A 10,373-nucleotide genomic window follows, 5' to 3' on the forward strand; every position below is an offset into this window, starting at 1 on the left:
TATGGGTTAACTAGGCTTAAAAGATCCGTCTCGCAAACTACAGACAAGCTGTATAATTAGTTATTTTATTTAGCTATATTTAATATTTCATGCATGTGTTTAAAGATTAGATTTGATGAAAAATCTTATAAAATTTTGGAATTTTGAAGACAACTAAACAAGCCCTGAAAATAAAAGCAGGAAGAGAGGACATAAGAGTAAATCTTCTCTTGTTGAGTGCCGCGCCGGCCTCTATCCAGATCCAGTTGGCACGTGCCGCCGTGGGAAAAAAAACATACTCCTGGATTAGATTGTGCCGCCGGCTTGGAGATATTTATTGCTCGCTCGGAGCCGCCCTGCCTTGGCTTCGTAAACAGGCGTCTTCCTCCTCCGTACAACCAACTCAACAATATTCCTTGGTTGCCCTTCTTCCGCGGCCGCCTTCTCCTCCGCTTCCTTCGTCCCGCCTTCTCCAGCGTGGCCGAGCAAGGGAGTGATTGGTTGATCGATTGACCTTGCGAGATGGTTCACTTGCCGCACTTGGGGAAGCTGCGGCGGGAGGTAAAGGAGGAGGGCGCCGACGCGGCCGCGGCCGACGGCCCCGCCGCCGCGTTGCCGTTCCACAAGAGGTCGCGACTCGGGCACCAGCAGCAGGTGCGTCCAATCGTCTTCCTTTCCTTTTGAATCCATCTCCTCGCAGCTCGCTCCACAGGGACAGGTTAGGACTTTGGAGCAAATCAAATAGGATTATATATTCCCAAAGTTCCATTTCTTGTATCTGTGTATCCTAAAATTCTTGTGCCCTTGAATCGGTCCAAAGGCAGCTGGTAGAGAAACACTATACTCCCTGGGTCCTGCAAAAACCGTGCGTTTAGCCTTCAAATTTTATCCCATATAGACTGTTCGTTTAGATTGTATTAAAATCCATCTTCTAAGTAGTTCTTTCATTGGTAGTTCCTTTTGCTGAATTGGTGAATTTTATCAAATTAACTTTCTGAACTTGGATGTTAGCATTAGTTGACTTTGTCGTGTCCTATTCAGTGGCTTATATATGAATACGTGAAACACAGAGAAACAGACAGATACTGTGGAGCCGGTCACTGGAATCTTTCATGTTGGATGCGATTTCTGTACTTGCCATGATTATATTTTTACCCTTAGATCAAATTCATAGCACGGTTAGGATCTAGACATGGATGTTACATACCTTCCAACTTCGGAAGTGGTGTGTGCTGTCTCCATCCATCAAAACTTTCTTCACCTCGCCATAAGAGTCCACATTCGTCTTTGTTCATTTTACAACCACATTCCTAGGTGGCACCAAGGTCACATCATATACAGTCAATTTCAGGACTATATAGTATTGCAAAGCCCCACGTAGATCTAAGGTTGAAGCATGGTCTCAGACTCTCAGGGCCCAGGATCAAGGCTTGCCATCCTCTAAACAAGATGAAGTAGAGTGCCTGTCTGCCCCACTGATATAGTGATGTTTCATCTTAGTACTACATAGTATTAAAATGTTCACTTTTCTCAGCAAATTAATAGTATGGATGTTTCTTTGGCACGACGTTATGCAGCAATGGAGCACAAGAGGCGCTAGTGTGTCCAATCAGCAGTCCTCACAGCATGGTTTCATTGATGAGACTAGCCCACTTGGCCTGCGGTTGAAGAAGAGCCCCTCACTGTTGGATTTGATTGAGATGAAGCTTGCACAGGCCAATAAGGGCACAGAAACTCGGCAAGGCAGTAATGCTGGTGCTTCTGAGAAACTAAAGGCTTCTAATTTCCCTGGTTCAGTTCTGCGTATTGGATCTTGGGAGGTAAGTACCTTCTTTTATATGTGTCGGTCTTGCGTAGTGTATATTTGCCACGTGTAATGTTTTAATTTGAGTAACTCTGTTAATTCTCCAGAACTCTCCACAGTTATGTTCTTCAGATTGGCATGCCAGCTTAGACTTGGAGCATACGCTATCATTTGAGCATTGGATTATAGATTATGTTTTGTGTACAAACATCAGCACATTTTGAAGCCCATACAATTTTCCTCCAACAATAAATGATTCACAATGTATTTTGTGGTACTGTGCTGATTTCTTTTACCTGTTTGAAACCATTGTACATTTCCCATTGCGTATAACATTCTGCAAGAAAAAGAACCGGTTCCTTCTTTTTTTTATGGAGGGCTGGGGGGGGCATGATTGAACTAAAACGATGTCTAACATTGGTTTTTCTGAATTCACTTCATCATCATATTTCCAGTCCTAAACTTTATGAAACTCTGTCACTTCCCATGTCATTCATTTGTTTCCTTTTTCCTTGTCCCCTGTAAATTGTGATGAAATAGTTGACTGGTAATAACTAGCTGTAACTGTTGATGTGTTCTTCCGGAGCTGTGTAGTTGATTATACTCCCCTGTTCTTTCAAGGGTCTCAAAGACGACATCTATGTTTTTGACCTTTGATCCATTGTCTCATACCCTGTTTTTAATATTTCTTTTAGCCAGTGGTACATGTGTAATTCTATGCACCTATCGTATTCCTTTGTAACAGCAAATAGTTGGCACTTCTATTTATGAATATGGTAATGTTGAATTCTTTCTATCAGTTGTCACATACGAATCTATAGTCTAAAATTTGCATATGAACAGTGGGTTTCAAGGTACGAAGGAGATCTGGTTGCAAAATGCTATTTTGCGAAGCACAAACTTGTTTGGGAAGTATTGGACAGTGGTCTCAAGAGCAAAATTGAAATACAATGGTCTGATATCTGTGGACTGAAGATGTTCTGTCCAGAAAATGAACCTGGGACCTTGGAGATTGCGGTAAGGGCATCAAATACACATTGAATAAGTATGCAACATGCTGCGCAGGTAGCTATCATTTATTCATGCAAGAAACTCTGTAGAATTGAATTGAATCGTGTACTAAGTACGAAGGATCTAATGAGGTGGTAACGGAATTATTGATCACAACTCCCATATGCACTTTGCCTTCATATGCTTTCTTGAAAAGTTCTGATTCTTTCATTGTTCTTTTCAGTTGTCTAGACCACCACTTTTCTTCAGAGAAACCAACCCACAACCAAGGAAGCATACATTGTGGCAGGCAACATCAGATTTTACTGGTGGACAGGCAAGCATGTACAGGTACTTCAAAACTAAAACATATCTCAGTAACACACATGGGTTTGCAACTTATTAAATCCAATATTGACAATTTTTTATACACAGATGAGTACATATGTTTAGTATTTGTATAATATTTTACAATTTATCATAAGTGCTTCTTGTATAAATTTCATATACGAATGGCTTAACTTTGAACATCGTTTGTCTCAGGGTGCACTTTATTCAGTGCCCTCAAGGTATGATGAACAAGCATATGGAAAAGCTGGTTCACTGTGACCCACGTCTGCAATCGCTCAGCCAACAAAATGATTTTGCTCTGGATAATCTTTATTTTCAAAAGTGTTCCATATTTGAAGACACAGAGGATATTAATTGTCGAAAATTTGAGCAAAAAAATGATGACAACCAGTTAGCCCCACTGAGCTCTAATGCATTGTTATCACCTCAGTGTTCAGCCAGTAGGATGGATGCTGAAGTAAGACAGCAATCTGGAACATCAGATGTCTTGCCTGGACCCTACCATAGTTCAGGTGAATCCCAATATCCGCTTGTGTATTTTCCACCCACTAATGTCATGAAGTGATATTTGAGGTCCACCTATAGTAATGGATTAATGGGTACTAGTTTATTCATGCTGTGGTTATTTTAGTACTAAACAAAACCTATATGGGTATTTTTCCTTGATGCCTTCTTCATGTCTCAGAAACAAACTAGTAACTGATTCTGACCAATTTTGAATTTGTTTTTCTCTCTTTTAAATTGCTTAAGTAATTATGATTGTATTATATATTATTTCGTACTGGACTAGTTTCCTTGTTGGGAATGATCCTACTGAACATTTGTTTTCTTCTTCCAGTTGGCTGTGCTCACTTGATTAAACAAGATGATACTTCTGTCGAGTGCGAACCGCATACAAGCATCTTTAACTGGAATGGTTTGAGAGTGCCTGGGATCAGACGCTCAATGTCCAAGAGTGAAATTGTAAACCACATAGGGTACCACATGTATAAACAGATGTATTCAGGCAACCTACCTGCAACTGATGCTGGAATTGGTTCATTGGGCAATGGCAATTGTTCAAATAGCAAAGTTTCATTTGATGAGCTAACCAGGCAGCTCCTGAATGACACCCAGATTTCTGACTCGGCTGATGAAAGGATGCTCATGTCAAGAGTGAACTCCCTCTGCTGCCTGATCCAGAGGGACTCAGGTTCAGGTCAGGCAGCTCCGGGAGTCTGCGGCGCTGACAAGATTTATGAAAGGAAGTCCCAAACTAATGTGCCACTGGTGCGAGGAGATGGTGGCAATGGCTTATCACCTCCGAGGCAACAATCATTTGGTGATCTCCTGACCAATCTACCGCGCATCTCATCATTTCCTCACTTCTTGTGAGTTTGGTATCAGGTGGCAAAAAAGTATGCTGTGGGAGTAAGTGGCAGCTGGGTATAGTTGCAACCATATTAGCTAGCCACCGAAATTGTGGTGTGCAGAATTTTTGCCGGAAAACGTGTCAACTCCTTTTGCCCTTTCCTTGTATCTTTGGTGTACATAGTAGAGTGGGAGGAGGATAATTAGATGTGAGCTTTGTTTGATTTCATAGAGCAATACAAATGTTGGTTGTCTATGCTGTATATATTGAGTTGCACCAACCAATTCAACGAAAAGCTTAAGCTCATGGGAGAGTTGGACAATTCACTTATACTTCAACACTTCCAGTCACCTCCTCCTACTCCTCCTTAGGTGCTGAAGATGGTGCGGACTGAAAGAGGAGAGGATTTATAAATAAAGTGGGGTGCTGAATGTTGGAATATAAGTGAATTGCCCACCTCTTCCCATAAACTTAATCTTTTGGGTTGAATTGGTTGGTGCATGCAACTCAATATGGTATCAATAAGAACAAGAGGTCTCGAGTTCGAATCCTAGTGAAAGGATCGAGGCCCAAGAAGGGGGGGTTTGAATTGGGACTTTTTTAAATTTCTAACAAGTCCTTAATCTAGACTAGTGTTGCCCAATCTACAAAGGTTGATCCTATCAACTAGAACACACTAGCAAATAAGTAATCTGCTCAAATAGAGCAAACAAGCATGAATAGCTTCTAGACAAGGAGCACATAAGAGGAGCTAAAACAAGTACAAATGAAATGAAATGCTAGAAATGTAAAGGCAAGATACACCAGACAACCGGATTTTTTCCCCTAGTATCGAGGAGTTGACGCTCCTCCCTTAATCCATGTTGGAGCACCCACTAAGGGTATCGGTCCCTTGCATCACCAAAAAGCAAGTCTTCACTAAGAATTCCCTTTCTCCATCTCCGGAATGACGAGCTTCAAACCATGAACAATCTTCTCTTCTTGGGGCTCCCACAATCTTCAAGAGCTCACCAAGAACTTCCCGATCACCAAGATCGTCTAGGTGCCGTCAAACACCAAGAGTAATAAGCTCTCAAGGCTTCACTTGACCCTCACTGAGATGACCCTAAGCTCTAGCACACTTGTCACTCAAGGAATGACTGATTTCTTCAAGTTTGGATCAATTGCAAGCACTAGATCTTCATCCAATGGCTCAAACACTCTCTTCTCTTTTCTGGGGTGGCCACAAGTATTCAATGCATCAAAGGCATCATAAATGAGACAGAGGGTCGACTTATATAGAGTGGAGAAACACCCCTAGCCGTTGGGAGTCAAGTGCCCAAAAAGTCGTAGGCACCGGTTGAACCGCAGGTAGGGCACCGGTTCAACCGGTCACACTGTGATCATATAGTAGCCATTGGAATTCTGACACTGTGCGCAGGCTTGCGTCATTGCATGCTTGCTCCGGTGGGGCACCGGTGCAACTGGTGCTGAAGGATTTCTTCCAGTGCCCAAAGCATCATCTCTGAAGAATAGTATGGTGCTTACACCGACGCTTCCCTTGAGACCGTCGGTTCGACCGGTGCTTAAGCAACCATTTTATCCCCAAAACATGCTTTTTGAAGAATAGTACGGTGAATAGGCCGTTGCTTAGTTTATGGGCGTCGGTTTAACCGGTGTAGTTAAGTTTTTCCACCTTGATTCCCTCTACACAGCTCGGTTAGGCCAAATCCTAAGCACCGGTTTAACCGGTGACCTTCGGTTGCACCAACGCTTAGGCGTCGGTTTAACCGTGCAACTGTCTTTTTCTTTTTTTAGCTTAATTGACTTGGAGTTGATTCTTCCTTCAAGCTTTTGTTCTTCCAAGTGTTTTCTTGAGTTCTTTTGAGCTGTCTTGAACTGAATTGAGGAAGTGTGCGAGTTTTCTAGGGCCAAATTGATTTGGGTCAAACTACTTGTTGGGGAGAGACTCCGCCAAACAGCAGAGAGAGGGAGAAAGCACAACTCCAGAGAGTGAAAATGCTCATCATGAGGGGAGAGTCCCCATTTGCCCCCTTGGGCCAGCTATATATAGGAGGGGAGAGGGGCGACAATTTAGCCCCGGCCCCCTGGTGGGTACAACATTTACAAACAGGTCATCGGGCCGCTACAAAAGGCCCATTAATCTCATGGGTTGGGCTATTCCCCCAACAGTAGCCCCTCGGCTACTTTGTTTTGATCGGTACGAGAAAACATAGTAGCTGAATACATAGGAAGTGGCCCAGCTCTATCTATGACCTCGGCCACGAGGATTGTCCTCATGACCGCCCGCTCGTACGCCTCTCTAAAAACTCCATCCAAAAACCCAGTGGGACAAAACAGATGGAGAAAAGAGCACGCACGCCTAGCGGGCCCACATATACATGACTATACACTCTAGTTAGTGATTGTTTTCGGTCTTAACAATGATGAAGTTCTTCGGCGATGATGAAGGTCTTCGGCGGTGGGAAAGTGGAATCTTCGTCGCTTGACTTTGGTTGGATCCCGTCGTCTATACGAATCACTCTTCGTCGCAGTCGAGGTAGTCGAAGTAGAGGATGCAGTGTCTTCAGCTCTCCGCTTTCGAAGTGGGGGGAGCGAAGGTTCTTCAGAAGGCAAAGTGTCACACCTGGTTTTAAGGACAAAACCGAATGCATAATTATATGTATGCCAGGATCAAGTTTCATACATATAGAGACATTATAAGTGAATAATCAGTAACAGTATCACGAAAAAGAGAACTAAAACAAATAAAAGACTATCAGAGTTATACAGCTTATCCTGGAAACAAAGGCTTCAAACTTCACAGGCAATCGACTGGGGGTTGCGTACACCTAGAACTCAGCAACATCTTCAGTAGACTTCACCACAACTTTCTCCATCTGAGCAGCAGTAAGCAAGAGTGAGTACACTTATGGTTGGTACTCAGCAAGGCCACAAGAAATAACCAGAAAGTGATTTAAATCCATCTTTAAGTTAAATTAATCATTTGAGGGTCCAAGCCGCTCTTGACCGTGAGCACGGCTGATATATCAGTTTTACAGTCTGCAGAGGTTGTACACTTTCACCACAATTCGCGTAAAAGTTCTGAAGAACTTTGAACCCAACCACACATATGTGCTGATTAGGCACAATACCACACTTACGAGGTGTGATTGCATAGGGACGCTACGAGGCCTTTACAAAGATTCCCTAACCCACAACAATCCGCTAAGGTTTGAAGTCAAAGTGGTCATAACCCTGTCCTAATGAGATGGTGCCTTGCCAAAGGACCATTAAACAATACCAATTGCCCTAAGAGGACCGAGCTATACCCCATCGATGCATCCCCTCTTGCCCTTTCGGTAAGACTGTCACAAGCTAAAGTCTCTAATTAATCAGCCAAGACCAAAGCCATGTAGTATTGTGGTTGTACTGTTTTCTTTGGTGGTTCTCCATGTTCCAATTAAATCATAATACTCTTGTAAATAAGCATAGATAGAAAGATGGTTAGGGTCAGTTGCCTTTCTCCAATGAAAAGCTACTCTTACTACTCCTAAGCTCTTGTTCACTTGAAACTCTTGATCTTCAATCTTCAAACAACAATTCCTTCTACTCGAAGCAATCAACGAGCAACCATACAAAGTAAACAAAGTAGATCTAAGAACAATACACCAAAACAAAAGAAAGGCTTTAAAAGAGAATACTAAAGAATAAAGGTCGCTATTACAATTACGAAGGCGCAAGAAACGCAGAAAACGGAACTAAAACGGCGATTCTATGGGCTAAACAAGGCTGCAAGGACCTAAACACGATTAACTAAAGGGTTAAGGACTAACAGAAAAGATTTGTAAGACACAACAAAGTGTGCTCACAGAGAATAACAAAGTGATAAAGCTATCGCACACGTCACAAGGATCACGTGAGCGCAAGAATTGATGAAAACGGAGCTAAAATAGAGAAGTTATCGCTAAAACATGGTTCCATGGGCTTATTTGTGAAAGTCTTGAAAGAATAGGGGCTCTGGGTGAAAAAAACCAAGGGCTAAAACAAAATTAAACACTAAACGCAGGGGCTAGCTAGCAAAACTGCAGCTCAGGGACGGCGGGTTCTATTTTAGAAAAGTCCAGGGATCAAAACATAAAAGTAGGGGCTGTTCTGTAAATACTTTTGAACTGGGGTGGACCGCGGGTTGATTTCTAGAAAACCTAGGGTCTCTTTTGTAAAACGTCCTAGGGTTGACCGGTATCCTGGGGTCTTGACTCGGGTTAGATCGGTTTTGGGCCGCTGGATCTCGATCGGACGGCTAGGACTGGATCGGATGAGTGGGCTGTTGATGGTGCTTAAGTGCCATTTTCACCCGTCAACTATACTCAATAATAAAGGAAAACTACATGCTTACTCACATATTTGTATCATTAACCTCGCTCCACAGTTGTTTTCGAGTTTTGTACATTTCAAATGAGCAAGAGCGGAATAAGACGAAAACATGCAGCAGACGCCACATAACTACACAGAATATCGCATCCGGCGTCACACCCTTACAAAGAGGGCCCACATGTCAGAGAAAACGGGGCCTCCACGCAAGATGCACTAGAGGATAAAGATAAGATCCAACGAATCAACCACCCAGCAAAGGATCAGCACGAACGGCTGACAGGTGGGGTCGGCCGACCCCTAGGGTCGGCCGAATCTGGCCTGCAACGCGTCCAGGTGCATCTCGAGGAGGAGTCACGGCCAAGGCACCTGATCACCTTCCATATATGCGTTGGCGGGAAACCGACCTCCAAGTAGTATAAATAGGGCCTCTCTCTCCCCTCTCAACACACACACTTCATTCCATTCTCTCCAAGAAGGCTCTCCTCTCTCTTGCTCTCTTAGCTAGATAGTGGAGCTTGGCTAGTTCTCTTTAGCGAGCAAGTTGTCATCGGAGTCGTTGAGCAATCCTCGGCTCCTGGTATGGCTTTGTATCTATCTTGTCAGACTTCTATTCATAATATAGAGTTCTGCCATGGTTGCTTTACTATCTTGATAGTTTATCAATTCATGCTTAGATCGTTCATAAGTTATGCTACAGTCTTGGTTAGGCCAGATGATCCGGGTACGGATAGAGGTTCGTTGTGCTTTCGGGCTTGCTCTAGTGTTTTACTCGTCCATCCGAAGGGTGGGAGACCTGGGGGCACTAGAGTAGTGACTTCATACACAAGCGTGATGCTCGGGTATGCGGGATCCTTCGGATATGACCGTGCTCCATGGTGTGACTGGGGTAGACAGCAGGTGGTGATAGCCCTGTCCGTCCGGCGTTACAGCGGTGTTGTGTTTAGCGTACTCCCCGACGTTCAGGTTCGGTGTAGGAGTTCATGCAAAGAGGTAACGGGACTGGATGTACTCCAGTACGAGACCTTCTCCCCGCTATCCCATTTTCCTGGCACCTGCAGTCCTAACCATAATCCAACATGACCCCAGCTTTGGATAGAAGCACTAGGACACCTAACCTAGCCTAAGCTCCAGCTGACTTGACGTAGGATAGAGTAGTTCCTTGTTTTATAGTTTCTCTTCTTTATTCCTTCCTATTGGAGTGTGGATGTGTGCTGTGTCACATTACCCTTGCTTATTCTTTATTTGTACTTACCCCTGTAAGAGCATTGCCTATTACTTGAGGCACAATGTCATGGTTAATGTTGAGTACAATATCTTTGTCGCTGCCGTCCTTTGGGACACAAATAAATGACGATACCCTTACTCTCCGGGTGAAATGCTACAACGGTATATCCGTGCGCTTGCGGATCCATCTGTAATCGTATTGATTATACCATGAGAGTGGCACCCCTTGGGTGCAGTTGCTAGGATGGGTTTGGCGCCCTCATTTCTAGTGATTGCACTAAGGACCGCCAACAGGCATTTCTGGTGCCGTTGCTGGGA

The 10,373-nt window shown here is 43.6% G+C and overlaps 1 protein-coding gene across 1 annotated transcript; it reads left to right on the forward strand.

Moving 5' to 3' along the window:
- The first annotated feature begins 314 nt into the window (after positions 1–314).
- LOC120659892 lies at positions 315–4,781 on the forward strand. Its single transcript, XM_039938149.1, has 6 exons — positions 315–633; positions 1,557–1,799; positions 2,627–2,800; positions 3,018–3,124; positions 3,317–3,636; positions 3,963–4,781. Exons 1-6 carry the CDS (start codon positions 502–504, stop codon positions 4,496–4,498), a joined length of 1,512 nt encoding a protein of 503 aa, XP_039794083.1. The 5' UTR covers positions 315–501; the 3' UTR covers positions 4,499–4,781.
- Positions 4,782–10,373: the final 5,592 nt, after the last annotated feature.

The sequence above is a fragment of the Panicum virgatum genome, chromosome 2N (assembly GCF_016808335.1).
Source record: "Panicum virgatum strain AP13 chromosome 2N, P.virgatum_v5, whole genome shotgun sequence".
NCBI classification, from domain to species: domain Eukaryota; kingdom Viridiplantae; phylum Streptophyta; class Magnoliopsida; order Poales; family Poaceae; genus Panicum; species Panicum virgatum.

What these genes read in the sequence shown, in the direction of transcription:
- LOC120659892 (XM_039938149.1), top strand. Translation starts at nt 502, where the DNA reads ATGGTTCACTTGCCGCACTTGGGGAAGCTGCGGCGGGAGGTAAAGGAG. An exon ending in GACTCGGGCACCAGCAGCAG is followed by an intron (nt 634 to 1,556) that starts GTGCGTCCAATC and finishes GACGTTATGCAG; the next exon opens with CAATGGAGCACAAGAGGCGC. An exon ending in CTGGGACCTTGGAGATTGCG is followed by an intron (nt 2,801 to 3,017) that starts GTAAGGGCATCA and finishes TGTTCTTTTCAG; the next exon opens with TTGTCTAGACCACCACTTTT.